The sequence below is a fragment of the Ananas comosus genome, linkage group 20 (assembly GCF_001540865.1).
Source record: "Ananas comosus cultivar F153 linkage group 20, ASM154086v1, whole genome shotgun sequence".
Lineage (NCBI taxonomy): Eukaryota > Viridiplantae > Streptophyta > Magnoliopsida > Poales > Bromeliaceae > Ananas > Ananas comosus.
Window position 1 is genome coordinate 6,590,439 of NC_033640.1, and position 25,132 is coordinate 6,615,570.

The following is a 25,132-nucleotide window of genomic DNA, read 5'->3' on the forward strand; positions in this document are numbered from 1 at the left end:
TGCAAGAGTAACCTAACCCTAATGAACTCATCCGCTAAGCCATGTCATTCAAAATGCATATGACAAATAAAGCAGATGGAAGGCTGAACAATTAGTGATTGGTATTTTTTCTCCCTTAATATTTAAGAAAATCACTTAAAAAGTACTTGTTCTTATGGTTTCTCCAAGCCAATAGAAAAAATACCTTCTCTTTTGTTTCATGTAAACTTTATACTGTTTTGGAAATGGCCAATGCTTCTCCGATAATGGTTTCCATCACCATTTATGGCATTGGAGGAGACGAGCTCCAAAGTGCTTCCGGCTTTTTCGGAAACTCTGAAGCATCAAGGTAGGTGCGTTCAGTGTTTAAAAAAGCGTGCCTTAGGCGCTTAGGCGCTAGGCTAACCAGGCAGCCCTTAGGCGGGGCGAGGTTGCCAAGGCGCGCCTAGCTCTAGGCTCAAGGCGCACTCAAGGCGCGCCTTTTTCATCTAACAGGTTTAGATCTAGTTCTGTATACTGTAATGGGTTTGGATCCATATATTTATTAGTCTAATGGGTTGAAACATCTAAAATAAATCCAAAATCCTAAACTAGCATAATCTAAACACTAAACAATCATCAAAATCTCTCCGCTTGTTCCTCTCTCCCGCTCCTCCGTTGCCTCCGGCTCTCCCACTCTCCTGCTCGTCCAAATGTGGACTAATTAACATTTCTATTGTGGCGTATCTTGGCTTGGAGTCTTGAAAACTTAGCTTTCGTATGATCATTATGCCCTTTTAATGATCTTTGGCTTGAAACTTCAATTTTTTATACATGTTACTTTTCTATGATCTTGTGCTTATAATTATATGTTTTTTACATCAAAGTTTCCTATATGTTTTTTGAATTATTAGTTATCTTTTTGCTGGCCTTTATTTGGAGGCAAAAAGGTAATTTGTTCTTTAACTTTTTTTGTATTATTTTGTTTTTCAAAATTATCATATATATCGCTTGGCTCTTTTTCTTTTCTTCATTTTTTTCTTCCGAAAATGTGATTATTTGGGTAGTTATAGAATATTTATTGTGATAATATGATTTTAAAGAGTATTTAGTACTACTTAATAATTATTAGAAAGTATAGTAAAAAGCTTCTTGGTTTCAGAATTCTATAAAATTGTGCGCCTCACCTCTCTCAAGCGCGCACTTACGCCTTGCGCCTAGGCTCTAACAGCCCTTTGCGCCGAGGTGTGCCTTAGGTTTTTTAAACACTGGGTGTGTTTGGCACCGCATTCCTAAACTAGGCTTGAATGTGATTGAATACTGAATATTCTCTCCTTGCTATTGTTGGTTATCTTGTCACGGGCTTGGTTGGATGCGGAACAACAACTTTGTTAATTGAAGTACATAATGGAGAAGTAAAACCAAGTTTCTTATTTTTGGTTTCTTGTTGCAAAATTGAACCCTTAGGCGTGTGTAGACTGCAATCATTATTCCTCGAACTACTTTTCCATTTGTACTTGTGTTGAGCTTTTTTGCTTCCATAATCTCTTGTTGAAATTCTGTTACTGAAGCCACATTATCTGCATATGCAGATGTGGTGACATTTTGTGACTTCATACATATTAGATGAGCATGATATGCTAATTATAGTAAGTTTCTCCATAGTGCTTACTTTGCTTTTGGGTGTGTCAAAGTGGGTATATCAGCATAATTGTTTCCTGCGGGCTAGTGTAAAGAGAAATTTAAGGGGCATATTGACAGAATTGTTTTGTGGGTTAAAGGGGTGTTTGGTTTCTCGAGAAAGTGTGGAAAGTTGTTTTTTCGAAATAGTTTTTCATGGAAAACACCCTTTTCCATGGTTTTTGTTTTCCAGATAACAAATTCGGAAAACGGAAACTCTTGTTTTCCATGAAATATGGAAATACTTTTTTTGAAAAAGTTGCTTTTCCTATGGACTAAACGGATGGAAAACAATTTTCCAGCTATAAAACTTTTTTCTGGGCTATTTTCTGGGAAACCAAACACCTCCTAATGTAAAGAGAAATTTTAGGGCTTAATTGTGTTATTTTCATCTCTAATTTAAGTTTTGTTAGTTGTCTAAAATAGTTTTGTACATGGGCATGCACCAATAAAGGTGTACATAGGGTAGGGGATCACATGCTTGTTTGGTGTTTGCTAGGGAAGCCATGCGACTGAAGTCCAAAATAATGTTTTTGTTCATGGTTGAGGAGTTTCATTAAAATATCTACGTTGCTTGGCAACTAAGGACTTTGTGTTGTAAACGCAATGTCATTCATGTGACAATGTTTGAGTAAATTGCATTGATAATTCCTAAAGGGTGACTTGCACTACTAGTCCCCGAATTTCGAGAGGGTGCACTTCGGCCCCTAAACTTTAATTTTTTCCATTCGAAGACTTGATCTTTTGTACGTACACCTAATAGTCCTATATCGGATGAGAACGGGGCTACGATTGGATATATAAGAGACTATGAACCATAGTAATAATAATTGAGCTTAAGCATTTTGGGCCAGTGGTTTGGATCCAAGGAGTTATTATTTTTAGTAGGCCGGGTCGTTACATTTGGTATAAGATCCAGTTCATCAGTTGGAAGTGTGAGGTGGGCCTTACATTGCCTGATGATCTTGGGTTATGTGTGTGTGATTGGGCTGACGAGGACGTCAGGGTCCAAACGGGTAGAGTCCTACGTTGGATAGAAATGTTGAGAATATAACAAACTATGGATCCTTCTAATAATAACTAAGTTTAAGCATTTTGAGCTAGTGGTTTGGGCCTAACGAGTTATTATTGCTAGTGAGTTGGGTTGTTACATTTCGTATCAGAGTTGGTTCACCAGTCGGAAGTGTGAGATTGGCGTCACATCACCTGATGATTTCAGGCTGACGAGAACGTCAGGGACTAAACTGAGGGAGTCTGTGATATCCCAATAGTCCCACAATGAATGAGAACGGGTTTATGATTGGGTATATAAGAGATCATGGATCTTAGTAATAATAACTCGGCCTAAGTATATTGGGCCGGTGGTTTGGGCCCAACGAGTTATTATTGCTAGTAGGCTCGGTCGTTACAATGTGCTGAAATTAAATGCTGTTGTTGAGCTCCTTTTAAATTGAGACGACAGAGTAATAATGTTGCATCCTTGTCTTTACCATGCCATTATCACATCATTGCCACATCACTACCATGGAAGGAGGGATGGAGAGAAGAAATTATTGGCTTAATCCAGGCATCTACTGTGCCACATTATCTATGAATTGTAAGTTAAATTTGTGCATTATGATGCCCAAAATTTATGTAGTTTTTAATGGGGCTTTTTTAAATGTCGTATTCACGTCCAACGGATTACGTTTTATTTTAAGACCTTTCTACTTGTAGTTATTGTGTAGATGATGTGGCACAACTGTTTCAGCCAATATTTTCTCCTCTCTTTCTCTTTTGCTGATGTACTAGTGACATGTCAAAATGGCATGGCAACAAATATGATGCAACATTAGTTGAGTAAGCTCTTTTGGATGAAGCATGATAGGGGATTTACTTATAGTATGGATTTTAAGTATGAGGTTTCTAATAAGACCAAATAAGTTTAGCAACCAAAGCACAACCTTGGGACCAGAAGTGCATTTTATTCTCCATGCCTTCTTGCAGAGCTTCATAGTTAATCATTGTTCTAAAAAGTGGTGCATAGACCTATATATGCACCTGCAAATGCGGAAGTCCTCGCTTCCCTGTACTGCAAAGACTGTATACACGTGGCTTGGGTGCCACATAATGAGCACCTAAGCAAGATAACTAGTAACCTGCACTTGAGCTATATGCAGATAGATTTACCATAACATATAGTAAGGTACATGTATCTTATACTGAAAACAGTTTTTATATAGTAAGGTACATGAAATTTTACATTATTTTATAGGGCCACAATGCCGTATAACACTTTTTACGTTCATGTATCTTAAATTTGTTGTATCTTATGTTGACTACATAGGCACTGCATATGCATCTGCCTTCTGCACGGGCGCTGTGGTACCTTGGGGTCTGCATATATTGCTTTCTGCATTTTTAGGGCATGGTAGATAATGCGGTACAAGGACAGATGTACTGTGCTAAAATGCAGAGCAAATAATAATTAACTAGTGTAGTAACCCGCGCGATGCGGTGGATAAATAATAGAAAAAAAATATTGAAGAGAAAGAAGAAAGGAGTTTTGAAAATAAAAATTCAAGTGTGTTTTTTTTTTTTTGGTAGGAAAATATATGAATTGAACTAACTAATATGACCATTGAAAACAGATAACTGTCCAAAATCACCATTCAAAAGGAAAACCTGCAAAGGTCGTTTGAAGATGGAGATGATAATGTTGCAATGATGACGACAATGGCATTGAAAACCTCACGGAAGTTTGCAGAATTTTGCACCCTTTTGGGCATGGGATGGTTAGAAGTTGCGGGCTAGAACTGCCACACCAATTATGAAATCAGAACTAACCTCTAACTTAATCAAAATAATACATAGAAATCAAATACTTGATTGATACAACCACTATATAAAAAATAATGCAAAAAAGTTAAATTCTAAGTGGATATATAGTAAGAATTCGAGATTAAAATAAGGAAAAGAAAAATTAGGTTTAGGATTTTCGTTTCCCAAACTTACCCCTCAATCCGTACATTTTCGTTGTCCAATTAGCTTCCTCCATTGAAGAAACTGTCCGATTACTTTCTTTTTCCATAAATTCAAAGAGGTCGATATAGATAGAAACCCTAGAAGCACACTCTTGATTGGGGGGGGGAGGGGGAGTCGGGTCAAGTCGGGTTGGCACGGATTAGGGCTTGGAGGACTCCCTTGCTCTTTCCCAATCTCTAGATTTAAAAGTAGTAACTATTCATCTTCTCCTCTTTTAATTTTACATGTAAGGAATTGTTTGAGGGAGAAGAAAGGACTAATATTGAAGAGAAAAAACTCAAAAACGTATAAATTAAAAAACACATTGATTACAGGTCATTGAAGGGAGGGGAGGGGAAAAGCCAAGAGTAAAGACCATTCAAAAAAAGGGCTAGTGAGGGTGAAGGAAAACTTGCCACGTGGCAAAATCATTGGGAAATCATATAGGTTAATAGATTGTGCACCTGTCTGCAACTCTTAGCCTTTGTTTGGTTGGGGGTTAAGGGGTGGAATAACCCCTTAACCCCCATATTATCCCCAAACACCCCCAAAAATGGGTGGGGTTAGCTAACCCCACCTAACTCGGGATAGCCTATTTTTAGGTGGGGTAGCTAACCCCACCTAACCCCACCAAACCCCAACCAAATACTATTTTCTATTCATAATAACCCACTTCTTATCCCACCTATTCCAACCAAATATTATTTTTCACTATCCTGAACTAACTCCAACCCCTAACCAAACACAAAAATACTCTAACCCCACCTTAACCGTGAACTTAACCCTATCCCTGGAATAACTAGTTTTTCTTAACCCCGAACCAAACAGTATGTTAAGGGGATGAAGGACTAATGAATTAAAGTAGGAGACTTGGTGAGAATAAGACATGGGGGCCTAATATCTTGCATGCTGTTGCTGCGTGCCATTACAAGATTGTTAGCAGTGTGAAAGTGGGGAATAATCTTTTCAGCTATTAGAAAGTTAGTTTTTTCCCCCATTGTTGCTTAAGAAATGAGCAGTTTCACTTGGCATGCTGTCATAATATTGTACATCTCTTGCTTGTTCAGGCTTGTCAAAATGGAGATGATGTTTAGGCCAATCTACGATAGTATCAGGCTTTGATGATTAAAACATTAACATCGATATGTACAACAATTTTAATTTCTTAGAGAGATTCTGTAAATATTTCTACGTAAGTTTTTCTTGACAATTTGCATGTCATGAGAGATAAGACATGCATTAGTCTTGTGCTTGATGGCTCCAGATCCATGGTGCCAATGTCAGAAGAAAACTATTACTGGAATAATAAGATTTAGTGTAATAATTTCACAGCATGCTTGATTAATTTATTCATAATTTTCGAAAATTTGTTACCAAATGTGTCCAAAAAAGAAGAGCAAAGCAAATGTAGCATGCCCAAAAGTGAACCAATCCCTGTGTAAACCTGCCCTTCCCTATGGAGAATCATCACCTTGTTTGTGGGCAGTTGAAGTAGAAATTTTAGCCTAAGAACAAAAATTTTCTGATGGTCATATTTTGATCCTTGCAGTATGAAGATTTTGAAATGTTAATTCCTTAGTTCTCGATTTGTTATTACATTATATTTTTTCTTTTTGACTTGCAATAAGTTGCTCTTTTGCCTTTATTTGATCTTGGCTTTTGTGAACTGAGTTGTTGTTTTCTTAGCATGAGTTTAACTATGCTTTCTTCATTGTGTAACCGTTTTAGGAAGCTGAAATCACAGAATTATGGGTGGAAGAAATGTTGATTGAAGACAATTTAATATTGGACATTTTGTTCCTTATTATGATAACTTCACTACCTGTAATGTTGGCCAATGGAAGACTTTATTTTCGATTTTCAAGGTATGCATTATAATTATTATTATTTTTTAAAATTGTGTGGACTTCCATTTTTAGGGCACCTTTATCTTGAAAATTATTTGCACTACTCTTGAAATACATTTTTTACAGGGTATGTTAAGTGGTTCATTTGATGTTGGAAAACTAGCCGTATCTGTTGAAGCAAAAAATTCTTTCTGCTATGCAAAAGCTCAACTGCTGCTAATTCTGATTGAAACTTTGGACTTGGAAAATCTTCTCCAATTGGTTCATGATGAAGTGCCTTTCAGGTTATGATGAATCTTTTGATATTTTGCTTCTGTTATAGAGCTGCTATACATGTTTCTTTCCAATGCTGATATGCAGTTGAGTTCCCAGTGCTAACTTACATTTCGTGGTGTGCATCAGGCAAGGCTTTTCTGCATTTTCACTGTTAGATGTTCAAGAGATGGATGCTGAAGTTTCAAGTCTCTCCGACTTAGGATTCAGGGAATCAGGGCCTTTAATTCTTGCATGGGCAGTTTTTCTTTGCTTGCTTTCGTCTCTCCCAGAAAGCAATACTGATTTGTTTACGGTAATGTTTATTTTCATTATTTATTTATTTTACCAATTTTCTCATCCAATCTCAATGAGAGATTTAATTTGTTTTCTTATTTTTCCTTTTTTCCCCCTAGGAGATTGATCATACTTCCTATGCCCGACAAGCCTTTGAGGCTGCAGCTTTCATCTACTTACTTGAAATACTTCAAAGCAACACCTTGAGGGAATCAGATGTAAGTTTCTCCTTAAATTACATTAACTTTTTTTTTTCTCTTCTTGTAGTTTATACTATAAGCTCCTTGTTGTTAGGAAAAGATGTTAATATACATTAAGTAGCCCTGAATTTGCTTACTATTTCTATAAATGCAATGGTTCTCATCGATATTAATATGCTAAAGGGGAAGACATCCATTTTGCTTCTTTCTGATATTTGTTTGTGTAAATGTTGTGTCCTCTCTTGTGCTATCAGGTTGGTACTGTTCTTCCATTAGTTTGGTTTGTATATATGCTGTTCTCCTCTATGCTTCCTCTTGGAATGCTTCGTTAGCAATAATCAATTTTTGTTAGCATTCTTCATGCACTATGTGCTAAGGTGCATGTGCTTGTATTGTGCTCTCTTGAATGCCCCAACAAAGAAATTAGCTTGTGCAACGAGTTAAACATCATTCTAAATGTGTCCTTAGTACTTGAGGATTTATTTTATGATAGTTTTCCTCCACTGAGACAATTAGAGTAGGTTGTACATATGTCATGCTCTGGGGTGTTTACCTTTACAATTTGAAAAGGGTTCAGTTTGAAAAAGATGGTTTTTTTTTTTTTTTTTTTTTTTTTTTTTTTTTTTTTTCCAATAGAGTTATGCAAATAGCCAATCAATTGAGTTTAAAAATATAATAAACAGCCCAGGACGTGCATAGATTTACCACGTGCATAGGGTTCCTCTGTCCACATGGACAGAGTCTTCCCTATGCATACATGGTGTCAAGCACGAACATAACATTTATCATTAGCATTAGAACCAAGAAGCAATATATTCATTCATAAGCATAATACAAATCAGTCATACAAACATGACTCACACTAATGTAAACAGCAGGGTGTGAGATACAACTGAATGTATCCCAGTGGGTATAATGCGCCGACAACCATCAAGTTGTACCAACTGGTCTACAATAATAGATAGAAAAGAACAGCAGGGTAACTAAGCATAATAATAATGATATTGGAATGAAAGCAAGGTATCATGATGCACATAATGTGAAGCATGATGATAATGAAACTAGAATGATAGCAAAGTAACAAGATGCTATATCTGTAGTAAAGGAAATGCATCAATGTACCGTCCAATCCAACAGTACCCAACCCACTCTTGGTCACAAGGACCTCAGGCTCGTGCCGTAGCAAGTTACTTAGCAGGGCTGACATATAACCGCATACCCTAGGGTATAGCGGGGGGCTCACGGGTCGATCAGATCACTTGACCTGTAACAGCAGGGGCCAGTCTGCTAGTGTACACAACATGTGTAACAGGTGCATGACAGTCACAATGCATAATGCTCAAGTATCTCACGGTCCAACGACCGACAATCGGCAATAAGCAACTCCCAATCGGGAGAGCAACAGAGCTATTAAGGCTAATCACATCTATAATGTCTGAGCAACTATGATCACCTGCTCTACAAGTCGTGCACTAATTGGAAACAAAGAAACCAGAGCAAGAATAAAGCATGAACTAAATCACGAGTTGGTACAAGGATATAAGCATGATGTAATAAAAGTGTAGTATAGATAATCAATAGCAGTAAGAACAGTAATAACCATGCCGAAAATGTAAACAGTTAGGCTATACTATACCGATATCCGGATCGGAGCAGCCACCTAATGCAAAGAAATCAAATACATGCTCCTCGCTAAGCAATTTAGGCGTCACCCCAACCTATATCAAACACAAAAGCTCTAATCAGTCCCTAGACGGCTATCAACCGATGGCAATGCATTCAGTGCGTCATTTTCTGCTAAATGACCACTGAAACTGACTACGGTTCTTGCACTGGTTACACGACTGACTCAACCAACAAATACAACTGCTATAATACCCTAACACTGCCAGAAAATGCTCCATTTTAGGTGTCCGAACAGTCGAACATAAAATGTGTAGGAGAGGGGTTATCGGCTCCAAACTAAGCTGTAACGAGTTCCAACAAATGCCGAATTGGGCATGGGAACCAGTAGGACAATATACATGTTTCCGTTGCTGCTTTCACCCAGCAAGGGGCCCCTAGAATGGTTTCTACACATTCCGACACTCACGAGCACAAATAGTGTGTTGCGACGGCTGTTTTTCGCCCCGAAACACTTGGAACTGTCGTTTTCGGCACCGGGACAGCCCACGATCCCACAACCAGCCCCAAGGCTGATTACGCTTGGAAAATGATTATGATGGGGTCTCCAACAGTACTCGACCAACAAATTCGGCCAAAAAGACCTGTTTTCGATCTACCATTATTGATTTCGGCTATGAAAAAGTGTACAAGGTACACGCTCAGCCCGAACATGTTCAAAACCCTTCATTTGAAGTGTCGGGAAAGCGACTAAGTGTTCATGCATTTATACGGCCAGCGGGAAGCGAAAACAAGCTTCCAAAGTCCCGAATAGCACCGATTACGGTTACTAGGCAGAACACACGCAATTTCCGATTCCGACGGATCTTGGCTTACAAAAACACAATTGCTGGAGGTTCGAACATCAACCTCTGGCCAGCTAAAGAGTTTCACCGGGCGTTCCGACTAGATCCAACAAGGATCGATCTACCACAACCCACCCACAACCATGACAATTACGATTAACATGATTTTACAACGAAAGAATGGAGTTTAAGACGTTGCCAATGTTTCCCACATTTAGGAAGCCCAAAAAGTGTGGTTTGGACAGTGACGTGGTGCTGGTCACCGTGCTCACGCTCCGAGATGTTGGCAATGATCGACGGCGACAAGGGTGCCTGGATCTAGTCGCTATCGCACCTCCCTCTAGAGTTCCACACAAGATTTGGCTCTTACAGTCGTTTTTGATCGTGCCTAAGGTGAGCACAGCCCGTGGAGGGTGCTGGAGAATACCTTGCTCACCAGAAAACGACTGGAGCAGTGCTGGGAGGTTGCGTTTGGGAGTGTTGGCTTGAAGGAGTTTGCAGCCTGGTGCAGGAAACAGCAGCGACGACAATAGGCAGGATCCGGCAAACCGCAGCACCGATTGTCGTGCCGTAACAGAGGGTGACTGAGAGGAGGTCGAGGGAGATGGTGCTTAGCCTATGGAGGTAGAAGAACCCGCAGCAAGGCCTCGCCAAACCTCGCGTCTAGCATGCTATTGAGAGGAGAGGAAATTCCGTTTTTTGGTCTATTTCTGGGTGATGATTGTCGGAATGGTCGTAGGGCTAAGGTGGAGGTGGCTGTCAGATGGGCACGTGCGGGAGGGGTAGAGAGAGAGAGCCGTGAGGGAAGAAAAGGGATTGTAGAAAAAGAAGAGAGTGAGATCGTGAAAAGGCAGGCGGACCGGTTCGGACACCTCGTTGGTGGCTCGGTTTGAGCCAGCCACCTAGGGTTTCGTGTTACAAAATCGCACGATGACCCTCCAACAAAACCTCCCTTGCGATGCCTCGCATTCATGTCCGCAGCTAACGACGCAATTGTGCTAAACTACTTGTTGCAGCTTTTCAGGATAGTTTATTTTTTAGGATGGGGGTAAATCATTCACTTAGATATGTGTTAAGCTAAAAACTGCTTATTGCAGCTTTCCAGTATAGTTTATTTTTTAGGATGAGGGTAAATCATTTACTTAGATATTTGTTAGGCTAAAGTTTTTAAATACTAAAGATGCTTTCTTGGTGGCAGCAAGTTATGGATTAGGATTTGGGTAGATTAAAAGGTTTGGAATCGTCCTCTTTTCCCTTAACTGAACCCGAGATAGACTATCCTCTCCCTCTACTCTTTCTTCTTATATATGTGTGTGTGGGGGTGGGGGGTGCATGGGTGTTTTTCTCTTCTTTTCTTTTCTCCTTACAGAGCTCTATTACCAAGGTGATACAATATCGTCCTCCTGTAGTATTGCTTTTGTATTGTTGCATTAATTGATATCACAGACATCCAGACATTCGGTGGAGGCCTATCCTCTTCTTCCATTCTACATGAGGGACCTCTTAAGTTGAAGAATTTGCCAGTTAATATTGATAGCTATGCTAATTATGTAAAAGCATACTTGGTAAACAAGTTGCAGCTCGAACTGGAGCCAAATTGAACGCCATATCATACTGTGTTTTCTTGTTTTGATAGAGGTAGAACTTAAATATTGCTGCACAGTTCCTTTTCAAATGAAATACATGTTAAACCCATTGATGCAACATGGTTGATGTAGCACGAGCCTGTATTGTGCTTACTAGTAAGTCTTTGACGGCAAAGAGGAGTATGCAGTGTTGATCCAAAAAAGATGCTTCTAGTTTCTTCCTTGAAAGACTGATTGATCCGTTCCAGATCGATAACACAAATGTGTCGAACATCATTAAGAGCTGCCGAGCAAGGATTTAAGTGCCGTGGTATGGGGCCGTGCCGAAAACTTGTCTGCACGGTACGGCACAGTGCGTGCCAGGCCTTGCCGATGCGTGCCGGTCACAAAAATTCATGTGTGCCGACACATAATAGTATGAAATTTTCATTTTCTTTAGCAACAAAATATTCTAACTGTTTATTATGTATTTTTATCAAATCTTTTGCACTTTATTTAGAAAATTACAAACTAATTTAAAGAATAGAGGGTTTTGAGCTGTCTTATCAGCACGGAGGCTGTATTGTGCTGATATCTTGTTGGCACGATACGACACGGTAGATACGGCCCGTACCGATGGGCACTTAAATCATTGCCGTCGAGTCTCCTTTAGCTGGACGGAGGGATGATTCTCTCTGACCAACCATTTGAGTGAGGGATTGCATTGGACTGTCATTGGACCTGAAATAGGATGAGCAGATACTGAGAGCGATATTGGTACAAGATCCCATGTTGCAAAAGCGAGTTGATGTAGGCCAAGCAGGTCTCATTTGGATCGGGTTGGAATCAAGTCTTTGCTTGATTTTATTAATTTTTGTTATTTGTTGGTTACCTCATTGTTGGGATTGTTTACTTTTATGATAAAGTACGAATTAGTTATTTTATTTGAGAAGTTGTTAGCTATCTTTATGACTAAAAATCTCTTAGTTAAAGATTTGTTAGTCTAGAATAAATTGCCCACATAACTCTTTCGTTGGCAGGTTATGGATTATTAAAATTGATTTTGTTGGTTAAAGGTTTTGGAAGTGTCTTCTTTCCTTCATGGTTGGCCTGAGGCCAAACAGTGTCTTCTTCTCCTTTTAGTCTTCGTCATTTTCCTATCCTTTGCCTCTTTTCGTCCTATGGTGTTGTCAAGCTACAGCACCATGGTTAGTGCCGCCTTTTACGGTAGCATATACTAACTACAATTAAATGCTTAAAAAGAAGCTGTTACCCTATGAGGTTTTTTTGTCTAGGTGCTAATTCAATTTTAAAAGCAATTGAAGATAGTGAACCTCTAGAGTCTAGATCAAGTTTTATGTCCTAACTAGCCCATTAATATTGTTGTGAGATCCATTGATTTTACCTAAATTACTAATCTTGTTATCTCAGTTCTTATGTAGCCAACTATTCTTTTGCCATCTTTCGATATGAGAAAGTAATGACTTCAAGTTGTATGTCTTACATTATGCCTTGCTCTATTGCTAAATGCAATCCAAGTGGAGTAGTGAAGACTTTCTATTTATCATACATTAGGTCCTTTGTGACATACGAGAAGTGGTGATGATTTCCTATTTATCATACATTGGGTCCTTTGTAGCATCTTATGGCCTTAATCTTACTTGATTGCTGCTCACGCTCTTAGGGCATGTTTGTTGCACCAAAACTTGACTTTGGGTTGAAGTGGACTTTGGGTTAAAGTGGAGTTCGGTGAAAACTATTACTTCCCTGCTGTTTGTTTCGTAGTTATGGAAGTGAAGTTTCCTCAATTCTGCTATTTGTTTGATAAGAAGTGTATGCTGTAAAACTATAATTTATGTATAAATAATAAATAATTTAATAAATAAAAATAATATAATTATATTTTTATATAATTAAAATTTAATTTAAAACAACTAACTTTTTTTTATACATAAATTATAGTAATACAACAATAAAATTATAAAATAAAAAATATTAATATTTAATTAATCAATTTTTATCATATTTTAATTGTACAAACTAAATAGAGAGTAATTAGTACTGTAATTAAATATATTTAATATAACTATCTTTTCCTAATATATTTTTTTTTATTTTTTCTTCACCTTTTTTCACCGTAATTGACTTCGGCCCACGCCAAACAACGAAAGTGATCGTTTATGACGAAAACAACTTCTTCTCTCTCCACTTCCACCCCACTTCCACCCAAACAAACATGCACTTAGAGGATGGCAATGGCAAGGTTGCACGTAGGAGATGCCAGTTTGCAAAGTCTTATGTTAACACCACCACTTTTCAACTTTTTGCTCTACCTATATCTAGTATCTCCTCTCTTAATCTCTTTGTGTTTATGTTTATACAAAGAAAAATTTATTCGTAAGATAATTATTTCACATTGTTTGCCTATCCAATTATTATACAATAAAAAATTTTTATTTATTTTTATATATAACTAGTTGCCTAATCTATATGAAAAATCAAGCTGGAGTTTGATCTTGAATTGATACATTCTAACCTCTATTTTGACATAGTTGCTCCTTTTTGACAATTCATTTTGTGGCTGCTTGATGTACTAGATAATAATTGAAAACACAAAATTAGGTTCGTAGGAATTTCAAGTACTCTATACCATATTTTATGGTTTCGCTTGTTAATTTGGATGCTCCAAAATAAAAAGGTAACTTGATAGGACGAAGACTGCCATCCTCCCCACACACACAATGTTAGAGATTAAGAGAGGGAGGGAGGGAGAGAGGGAGAGAGAGGGGGGGAGGGAGAGAAGAATTTGTTCGAAAGTACTTTCCACTATTTAGGCTGAGATCATCACACCTGATCTAATTTCAAGAATTGTATCATTTAATTTTATGGCTTTTTCATTTCATACTTTTAGGCTTTCATTTCACACTTTTAGGCTGTCATTTCACACCACTTGATCATCACCCCTGATCTAATTTCAAGAATTGTATCATTTAATTTTATGGCTTTTCATTTTACACTTTTAGGCTTTCATTTCACACCACTTGATCACAAGGTAGATAATGGTGTGAAAATACTAGAGACTTCAAATACTCTAGATCAGGTTTTGTGGTGTCGAATATTGGTTTAGATGCCCCATTGGTTCAAATGCTTGTCAAAAGCGAAGTGGAAGTATGAATAAAAATTAAGCACGAGTAATTAAACATAAGAAAGTATGCCTAACATAATGTAAACCGTCACTGATCATATTTTTTAACCACGAGTGTACTCATATTGTCTAGTATTGTTAAGCCTATTTCATTCAAGTTACTATTTCTAGTGTGCCGGCTAAGGCTATACATTCGGTCACTGATATTTGAATGAAGTCATACAGAGGATCTGTTTATTGTCTATGGAAAACTGACTTTTTGTATAGGCATATTGTACATAAGAATCTAAAGTGAAACATTAACTTTTTCAATTGAGATAGTAAATGAGAAAATAGTGTATATCCAAGGCCGTGCACTTGTTCTACAGAAGGATGCAAAAGTATTGCACACTCCCTTTTCTTTTAAGATAAAATACAGAAAACTCCCATATAAATACCCTTTTTTGCACTTTACCCCCCTGTCTTTAATAATCTTTATTTTTCCCCCTTAAAATTTAGAGTTGTAGTACTTAACTCAGCACTATTATAATTTCGTCACTATTCCGTGCATAAATTGCATGGTACTATCGAGAAACTTATTGAGATAGCCCCAGTGATTAAGCGCCTAGGCGCTAGGCTCAATGGCCAGCGCCTAGGAAGCCCCTAGGCGCGCGCCTAGGGCAAGGCCCAAGGCGCAAGAAAGGCGCGCCTAATATATATTTGATCCTACTGGGTTTGGATCTAAAATAATATGCTTTAATGGGTTTGGATCCTATATTTATTGGTCTAATGGGTTTAAAACATGTAAAATAAACCCAAAACCAATCTAATCTAAAGTTCTAAACCCTAAACATCTATCCGCTCCATCTCTCTCTCGCCGAGTCCGCTCCCCCTCCTCTCTGAGTCCGCTCCCTCTCCCTCTCTCCGCTCGGACCGATCCTCTCTCCCGCTCGTACATCACCTTCGGTTGCCTCCGGCTATCCCTCTCTGCTTCTTCAACTCAACTCGCCTCTCCCTTTATATTAAGGCGCGCTTTTTTAATCGCTGCTTTCACATGATCATGATGCTTTTTTAATGATTTTTGGCTTGAAACTTTAAACTTTTATGCATATTACTTTTTATGATCTTGTGCTTATAATTATATGGCTTTCACATCAAAATTTTCTATATGTTTGTGAATTAATAGTTATCTTTATGTTGGCCTTTATTTGGAGATAAAAAAGGTAATTTGTTCTTTACTTTTATCTATGTTATTTTCTTTTTCAAAATTATCATATATGTTGTTTGGCTTGTTTTCTTTTCTTAATTTTTTTCCTTTTGGAAACGTAATTATTTGGGTAATTATAGAATATTTATTGTGATAATATGATTTTATAGAGTATATTTAGTGCTACTTAATAATTATTAGAAAGTATAGTAAGACACTTCTTGGTTATTTACTTATTTCAAAATTCTATGAAAGTGTGCGCTTGACCTCTCTTGGGCGCGCGCCTGCGCCTTGCGCCTTGCGCCTAGGTTCCAACAGCCCTGTGCGCCTAGGTGCGCCTTGGGCTTTTTTAAGCACTGGATACCCCTTATATCTTTAAAAATGGTACGCATGCATATGAATCTTATATTTTCTTTCAAATTTGGTAACTTTATGAATGAGATCGTCGACTATTTACTAATTAACTTTCCTTTTTCATCATTTTTACGGCTAATAGGAGTATATTAGTCATTACTCAGTTGTGCAACATAATTTATGCACAAAATAGTGACGAAATTGTAACAGTGCTTAGTTAAGTGCCATAACGCTAAATTTTAAGGTAGCCAAATAGAGGTTTTAAAAGACAAGAGGGTTAAATGCAAAAGCGGATATTTATAGGATGTTTTCTGTATTTTAGCCTTTCTTTTATGTTCCATGCTGGACAAATTCTCATAATTGGATTTGAGAATGATTTCCCTTTATCCATGGAGCAAGTTGGTTGTTGTAAATTCATAATGTTTATGTTTTCATCCATTTCTTTTTATGATGTTTGTACAATGTGACTAGCTAATTTCTTATCTATTTGTTTAAAATTTTGGGCCATAGTCTGTACTTGCATTTTATCAATTGAAGAAGTTGTCATTTAGACAGCATTTCTGACCTCTATCTTTATTTCTTATGATGTATCCATCACATACAAGTTAATAGCTGAAAACTCCTTAACAAGTACCTTAAAATCATCATTTCAGGGGCCTGTTTCTGGTTTCTTAAGTGTCTTGAGAACACTCATTTCGTCATTTATTGCATCCTATGAGATTTCTCAGCAGGTAATTTTTGTCTTGTTAACGTGGAATTAAAGGTTTTTTCAATTTCTTTTCTACTTTTCTCTGATAATGTATCAGCAACACATATGGGAAATGTATTGACTGATTGCATGCTTTTCACCCACCGCAGGCTGAAGATGATTCTCTGAACATGATTTTAGACATCTTATGCAAAATTTATGATGGCGAGGTCTGGATATGTGATATTTCCACTATTTTTTAAGAATATATGTGACAGCTACTAGATTTAATTTCTTTTGTTCTTTTTTTTTTTTTTAAATGATTCAGGAGTCACTTTCTGTACAGTTTTGGGACAAGGAAAGCTTTGTTGATTCTCCAATTCGATCTGTTCTTTACATGTTAGAGAAAGAGTATCCATTGCGACTAATTGAGTTTATTCGCTTTCTATCTGCTGTTTGTGGCGGAGCTTGGTCCGCACAATGTGTGTATGTGACCTTCTTTCTCTTTACTAACATTTTTTGTGTTGGCCTTTCTGTCTGATTTGTGTACTTGTGTGCAAACTCTAACAACATGCAATTGTTTGGAAGCTATGGTGGTGGAGGAAGCTACTCGTTCTCATGGGAAAAGATGGGTTCTAGTGTTCTGCTTTCTTACATGATCGACCTTACGTCTGCTAGTTTATTATGCATTTAAGTCAACTGTGAAATGAGGTTTTGCTGATCGCCACTGTTTAGTGTTGTTGCCCAAGCATGTTTTAATCCAGTTTGATTTGTCGTTTTCGCTTCCATTTTCTTTGTATTGAAGTCCAGAAGTTTCAATTTTGATGGATTGGTAGTCTTTTATTTCCTTGAAAAATTCAATGGAAATTTCTCAAAAAATATAATGATGATCAATTTAGAAATTCAAATTCCACATGATTTGCTATATCCTTGTTATTATTATGTAGTTTGGTTTGTAAAACTCTGAAATTTTCATGGATATCTATAGAGGATAAAATGTAAGGGTTATAAGTAATAATAGTTATAGTTTATTTTATTTTGAAATGCTTCTATCCAGTTTTCGTAAGGACTATTAGATGTAAATTACAGGCCATTTTCTTTCTACAATTTTTCCAGTGTTAGTCATGGTTTTTCATTATTTTACTCTTACAAAATGAAATCCCACTATTCTTTTCTTGAAATTTCACATGTTTCACAAACTGGATGATTTGGTATGCGTACATCTAGTCTTAGCTGTAGAATGACTGAATGTCTTCTTTCCATGTGTGTGTGTGCGCGGGTATATATATATGAGTCCGGCTACTATACTCTTATCAATACGATCGCCTTCGTACTACACCTTAGCACCTAGGCGCGAGGCGCGAATCTTAGCGCCTCAGGGAGTGAGGCGTGCGCCTCAGACGCACTTCGTGATATTTACGTTTAATATGTCTACGGTTTGGGTTTTCGGATTTTGAGTTTTTTCAATATATTCTAAAATGTTAAGAAATTTGTTTTAAAAAACTCCTAATTTAGTCGCTTTCCTTTTTCTCTTGATCGTTCTCTCTTCCACCCCCCAATGGCAATAAGTAGCAGCGGCAAGAAGCAAGAAGCAAGAAGCAGTAACAAGCACTTTTAAGTTGAAAGTTGAAACATAATTTTTTTATTTTTAGGCTGAGAATATTTATGCATGCGGTTTCTTTACTTTTCTATAGTTATTTTGTTTTTGTATAGCTATTTTAGAATTTTTTAACATAAAACATCCATCTAAAATAGGCTTGTTAAGAGTGTTTTATTTTTATTAGATATGCGTCTCACCTTCTTGAGGCGCGTGCCTTGCGGTGCGCCTCGCGCCTAGGCTCCCCCTCCTTCAGCGTGTTGAGGCATCAACTGGTTGTCTATATATAATTAAAAAGGAAAAAATTTCACTTTCCATACATATTTAGGAGAATGTATGAATAGAAGGGAAACTAAGGTGGACTCTATGGCTGCTATTGGATCAATAGTGTTAAGGTGTTGAGGTATTCTGCATGAGTATGCAAGAAAGAAGGCATTTAGGTTTTCTGTATGTATTTCAAATGTACAAATTAAAGTGCTGTTGCTGCTTTGTATGTAGCAGCATGTACTATGCTGGCGGTTTGTCAACATGGTATAATAATTGTGCCGGGATATTCTCGTGGGACGCAAGGTTCCGTTAGATCTGCCGCAACACATGCTACAGTAGTTTCATGTTGAAGTCTGCTGCCGAGTACCTTGCCAAGCCTGGACTGATATTGGGGATGCTGGTTTATTTAAATTTTGGGTAACACATACTTGTGAAATTTCATCTCGGCTTATAGGGTAGATGGCCTTCAAGCTGAATATTGTGGTAGTTTCTTACATTTGCAAAAATAAAATATAAAAAACAAGCTAAAAAATTTAACAGAAGAAAAGAGAAATGCAAAGTAATGGTAAATGTGTTTGACCGAAAGTAGAGTCCGTGCCAAACTTATTGCGTCCAAAGTCCAAACCTTCCAGAATGGTGTTTCTTGGCAATCCTTGTGTTAGTGCTGCAAATGTTGGCTGTAGTAGCGACCATGTTGCATGGTTGATGTAAACTGTTAAAGAATTTTACATGTTACCTACCTATTCTCTCTCTCTCTCTCTCTCTCTCTCTCTCTCTCTCTCTCTCTTTGATGGCAGTATGATTATTAATTCTTTGTTTGGTTCTCTTTCATTACCTAGGAATCATCTTTAGTAAAACTAATATGATCATGTGAACTACACACTAAGTTTGCAAGATATCACATGAAATATGTGACCAGTAGAGTTGAAGTTATTATATTTTCTTTTTGCTATGTTGCTTTCAGATCTGCTTACCGCTAACTTGCTTGCAGTTACAATTACCTAGAGAACATGAGTGGGATAACAACGTTGTATGAGATACCTGGTCGTGCTGGTGTTGCGAACAACTATGACCTTATAGAGATTCATTACCAAATAGGTGTTCCTGGTATTGAAGGCTATGTACTTCCAACTGGTACTTGTGGTTATATATTAAAACTTATTGATGACAATGTTGCATTGGTTCGCTGGAAGGTAAATGACCTTAAAGTTTCTGATTTCTTTTAAAGTCAGCTACAGTAGATGTTAAGCTTTTTCTTTGTGGTTGATATGTTAACTTTGTTCGAAGCAATAATTCAATTTCACTGAGATTGGTTTGTTGCAAGGTTTGTACTCATGTTATTGAGTATAAAAAATTCTATACTTATGTTATTGAGTATAAAAAAAATTCTATATGCATACTATTATACCAGTGTTTTGTCTCCTCCATTTTTAGATCCATATCTAAATGATTGTCTACTGTTTGCTTTATAATGTTTTACGAGTCTTTAGCTCCTTTTCTAGGACAAGGTTTAATAACTATATTCTTATAGCATTATGGAAGTCATTTAGTCATGGTACAGAAGTATTGCTGTTTCTTCTGACTGTCTAGTTTTTTGTGATACTTAATTAGTATGCTTATATATAAGACTGCAGATTTGTTACGTCATATTGCTGCTTAATGCACCTACATTGTATCAGTTTTCATATAACGATGATTGTATGAACGAAGGAAGAGCATTGGAAGAGTATTTACACTGTTACGGATGAAACCAATAAGTAGCACTAAATTCAAATATCATTATTGTTTGTCAACCTCTTCATCAAATCCTGTATATTTGTGTATTTCGTCAATATAGTTTGGGTGAAGGCTGTGAACTAGGTTGCTAGTTTTCTATAAAAGTGCTGAGAAGATGAATATTGGTTTGTTAAGCTGATGTCTTGAATGATGCAAAATTCCTTGCCCAGACATTATTTGAAGAAATCTTTGAACTGTTTCATTGACCTAGAAACCCACTTGTCGGATGCAAAATTCCTTGCCAAGGCATTATTTGAAGAAATCTTTGAACTATTCCATTGATTTAGAAGTCCACTTGTCGGCTAGATTAATTTGTCGTATTGCCTTAAGACTGAACGAGTAAATTTTAGTGTACATAGTACAGTTCTGACTCAATCTCGATTGGAGATAAATTGAAACTTAAGTTCACAAATTGTGATGATTTATTTTCTTTAATTATATTTATTTGAATTTTAGCAATAAGTTATGGGTACAATTTACTTTGATTTATGATTTTATTCATAATTTTGTTCGCTAGCATCTTTTCTAGATATATTCTAACAAAATTGTTCCCCTCTAGTGTCCACATTCTGGAGTTTTTCTTTTACTCCTCATTTTGGCACATGGGCTCCATTCATTCAATTATGAAGAAGTTTATTATATTGTTAATTTGCTTTACCGGATGATATCTGGAAACAAGGTAGTCGTGTTTTTTTGATTCCTCAGCTTTTTGCATTTTTCTGTCTTTTACTTTTTAGTGACGCCATGTCAACTTTGTATACTAAGGAGAAATAGAGAAAAGTATAAATAATGTATAATTTCATTTGGAAGTTTATATTTTAGTAGCTTGTGAATGAGCATTAGTTTCTTTGTCAGGTACTTTCGTATTTACATTTTTTGTCAGTTTCACATGTAAGCCACTGCTGCATGCATGTTTTTTTTTATATTTTATGCTCATTAAGTGGTCCATTTGCCTACAATGTTGGATGCATCATACGATGTATATTTGCTGAGGTCCTTGATATTTGTAGAATGTAGTTGATAGAAAAATGTTTCTTGACTTCCTTTTTACCAGCTTTTAGTGCGCCAGGAAGCGCCATTTCAATAATATTTTAGTTCTTCTTATATGTCTTGCTTTTCTGGAGTGGATTTTGCCCCTATCTAGCCAGCTAGATCTTCTGCAAAAGGGAGCTGTTTGAGGATACCTGTTGTAAGAAGCCCTAAAAGATTTTTCAACCTCAAAATAACTTCTCACTGGTGCTAGAAAGAGATGGTTCATACTGGGGCTTTACAACCAGGATTGACTAGTTTTTGAAAAATTGATTCTTAATTTAATTTGAGCTTTTGATATTTGGGCCTTGTTGGGTATTGTTGCAATTTTTTTGCTTGTTTTAAAATGCAAATTCTGCGTAATAGAGCGTATTGTCACGGGTCAATCGTTGGGGCTCGACCGTGACGCTCTTGGGGGCCACATTTGGTAGTCATTGAGTTGACGAAGCTATGGAGTTGTGGAGTTGAAGCGTTCCGTTAGGTTGGAGTCGCTGTCAAGTCTACGGAGGCAATTCTCTAGCAATGGCCCATGCCATGGCAAGGATTTTGGTACCGCATGCGGGGTTTCAAAACGTACCCCTCGGTGGGCACCTTTGTACCCCCGGGGTGCCAAAGGGCTGGATGTCTTGCATGGTATATAGGAGGAGGGGTGGACACTGCGTAGAGTAGCCCCGACTCCCCCGCCGACTCATAGGATATGTGTCGTCCCTTGGCTAGCGGAGTAGCCAAGCCTAGTGTTTCGTGTGACTGTACAACGGATGGTTGAAGGGTCACGGGCCTAGGGCAATGTCAGAGACAGAGGTCGACGACATTGTGGAGCGGGAAGCACCCGGGAGGCTTTGCTCCTAGGTTCGCGTGCACTACCTTATGCCGTCTCGGATCTCTGTGAGGGAGCGCGCGAGCGGATGAGGGTTAGTTTTGCGACGGATGGCCCGCCGTAGAGGGCAAGGCTCGCGAAGGCAAGTGTGCTGAGCGGGGATTCGCAGGGCGCGGTGCCTGCGAAGGCTTAAGGAGATGGATCTCTGTAGGATCGCCAAAGGGAGGCACGTCGAAGGAGACTCGCGAGGCGCGTAGGTCTTGGAGACTCGAGAGGGGCGAAACCCAGTGAGGCAAACAGTATCGGTATCCGTATGGTGAACCTTGAGGGACTGGACAATTGGTGTGCGACCAGGTGTGGTCGAGCCATGGAGGGGGGTCAGATGGGTTGCGACGCGGAGCGAGACCGGCTCGTTTGTATGGGGCCTTATGTGGCGAAACTATGAGAACCGAGGGCGCGGAGTGCCATGGCAATGCGAGGTCGTGGGGACAGTCGAAGAGCACGGTGTGGGCTTGTTGGCTTCCTTGCCAGGAGCGTTGTGGGCACGTGTGCCGTACGGGTCGCATGCGAAGCACGGATGTGCGGAGCATGGGCGTGCGGGGTGTCGCGCGGGTCGCTGGTGTTGGAAGACAGACGAGCTTGTGGCGCACACTTGGGTGGCTGCTTTGACGTGGGTCTTTGGACTGAGCGAGCAGGCCGCGCGTAGGCGGTATGGCTGTGGATGCTGTCAGGCGCATGAGGCACAACAGTGGAGAAAGTGACCTAGATTGGTGGCCAGCCTCAGTATTGGGGTTGCTCGTTGGGGAACTCGTGGAGTCCGACGAGGGGTTCGAATGCAGGTGATTGGTTGAGCTGTCAATCTCGCGCAGGAGCAAGCTTGGCAAATGATTGGATTTGTATTCCGCTGTTAAGTTTGGAAGACTTGTCCGTGTTAGGATGTGGGGAAGGCTTGCCCATCTTCGAGCAGGAAGGGGGCGCCGCACGGGCTTTACGAAGAAAAAAGTTATGTTCGTGACAGTATGCTTCAAATTGGTCCTTTGCATTGGCAACAAAAAAACAAAAACTATGGCCTCATCCAATCTTGTTACAATTTTTTTTTTGTTAATTAATTAGTTTATTTGTTTTTTTGTTCTCGCTCCAATTTTTATTAATTTTTTTTAAAGCAGATGCCTCTGGCATAGGACAGGGTTGCATCGCAAGCTACCTAATGATGACGTGAGTAGGAAAGTCCATCCATGGCATATCCAACCACTAATAATTTTCATTTATAAAATCACAAAACCGCAACGATACCAAACATGATCTAGTAGTAATTTTTGTCACTTTTTTTGTGTGTGTGAAGAAGATGCCTTTCTGGTTGGGTTGGGTTGAGAGCTAGGCAATGATGACAAGAGTTGGAAAGGTTGCTTACTGGCTCATGCTACTGCATAAAATATTCATTTATTAAAATAAAAGAAACAGCAAGAACAAGCCTTAGCAAACTAACGACAAATAAAAGGATGCTCAAACTTCTATATCTTCTGGACATTAGCAGTGAAGTGCAATATGAAGGATATATTTTTATGGACAAATTACTTTGTATAATTGGTTGTCAACATTTGCTTATTTATTTGTAATTGTCAATCACGACTTGCACAAAAGTATTTTTTTTTTTTTTTTTTTTCTCTTTTTAAGACTAGATTATACTNAGTATTTTTTTTTTTTTTTTCTGTTTTGTTTTTCTCAGTGCATCGCATTTGACCTTTTATAAACAAGAAGTTACTAATATGCATGTATAACAACATTTGCATTCTTATTTGCGGTAAAACCGTAAAAGTGAACTTTTACTTATTCTACTTGTAATCCTTTTTACTTCTTGCTTTGCTGATTGCATGTGTAACTGAAAATATTTTGTATGTCATCGTCGAAATGATTGAATTATTCCTTTTTCTCTCAAAATCATTGTAGGCATTGTGCTTTTCTTTGTTGCATGCTGACAAGTCATTACGTGTTCGAGCTTCTAAAGAGAGTGGGCAAATCGAAGAGGATGTTAGGTTAGAAAAGCACAACAAATTTTCCTTAAAAGTGGAATGTTTTCTCGTACTTGACATTAATTTTTATTTTTTTATCAGGATTGATGTAGTTAATGTTTTCTGCACTTCAATATTCAAGTTAATCCAAGATGTCAGCAATGCCAGTATAGTGGCCACTTCGTTCAACATATTATCGGAAATGATTAAGTGGTAAGCTTTCATTTTTGGAGTAAATTGTTTGTATTGATCTTCTGTTTGTTTTCTATAGTGAGTAATAGCAATTGGCTTGTTTTCTTAAAGCTCTTTGCACATGTAGCTGTGCTTCGTTCTTTTAATTGCATTCTAATTGTGCTAACTTTTGTATTTCAAGTTTCATCTTCGAGTATAACTTTTACTTTTTATAACTAGATGAACGATCAAAGGGTAAACAATAGTTAATTAATATTTGATATGATCAGATGAATGATCATAGAGCAAGCAAGTGCGAGTCCCCAAACCCAAGGTTTTAAGCAAGGTTTTAAGCAAGGTTTAAAGTGACGTGGCACGGGGGGCGTGCCGTTATGTCCCTGGCACGGTACGGCACAGGAACGCTTGCGTGCCGACACGTGGCACGCTTGCGTGCCGATAGATACGCATGACTTCTTACTGGCACGCTTTGGCACAGACTTATTTTAGTTTTTTTGGTTCCAATAAACTCTAATAATATTATTTTGAAAGATTTAAACAAAATAATTATGAATATTTACTATATATACCAAGGATTCAAGTGCCGGCCGTGCCGCACCGTGCCGGTGCGGCACGTACCATGCCACCAAGAAGGGGTACGGTACATGGGGGGTCTCGGACCCCCCTTCCGTGCCGCGGCACGCGGGGCTGTGCCGCATGAGACAGAGCGGCACGGCGATGCGTGCCGCGGCATAGTGCCGTGCCGGCACTGTGCAACTTTTTTTTTTTTGCTTTTTTTTGTTTTTTTTGTTTTCTTTTTATTTTT

General features: G+C 38.2%; 1 protein-coding gene across 4 annotated transcripts in view; it reads left to right on the forward strand.

Annotated features, from left to right (window-relative positions):
• The window catches only part of LOC109725483, a 72,787-nt gene continuing 47,661 nt past the window's right edge, over positions 7-25,132 (forward strand). The window contains exons 1-12 of one of the 4 annotated variants that reach the window (XM_020254686.1): positions 7-101; positions 6,370-6,506; positions 6,615-6,772; positions 6,891-7,056; positions 7,160-7,255; positions 16,609-16,686; positions 16,814-16,873; positions 16,972-17,129; positions 19,499-19,700; positions 20,843-20,962; positions 24,077-24,162; positions 24,241-24,351. In XM_020254686.1, coding sequence (XP_020110275.1) covers positions 6,618-6,772; positions 6,891-7,056; positions 7,160-7,255; positions 16,609-16,686; positions 16,814-16,873; positions 16,972-17,129; positions 19,499-19,700; positions 20,843-20,962; positions 24,077-24,162; positions 24,241-24,351 — 1,232 coding nt within the window. In that variant the 5' untranslated portion in view covers positions 7-101; positions 6,370-6,506; positions 6,615-6,617. The other 3 variants (XM_020254685.1, XM_020254688.1, XM_020254687.1) reach the window with 3 other exon arrangements.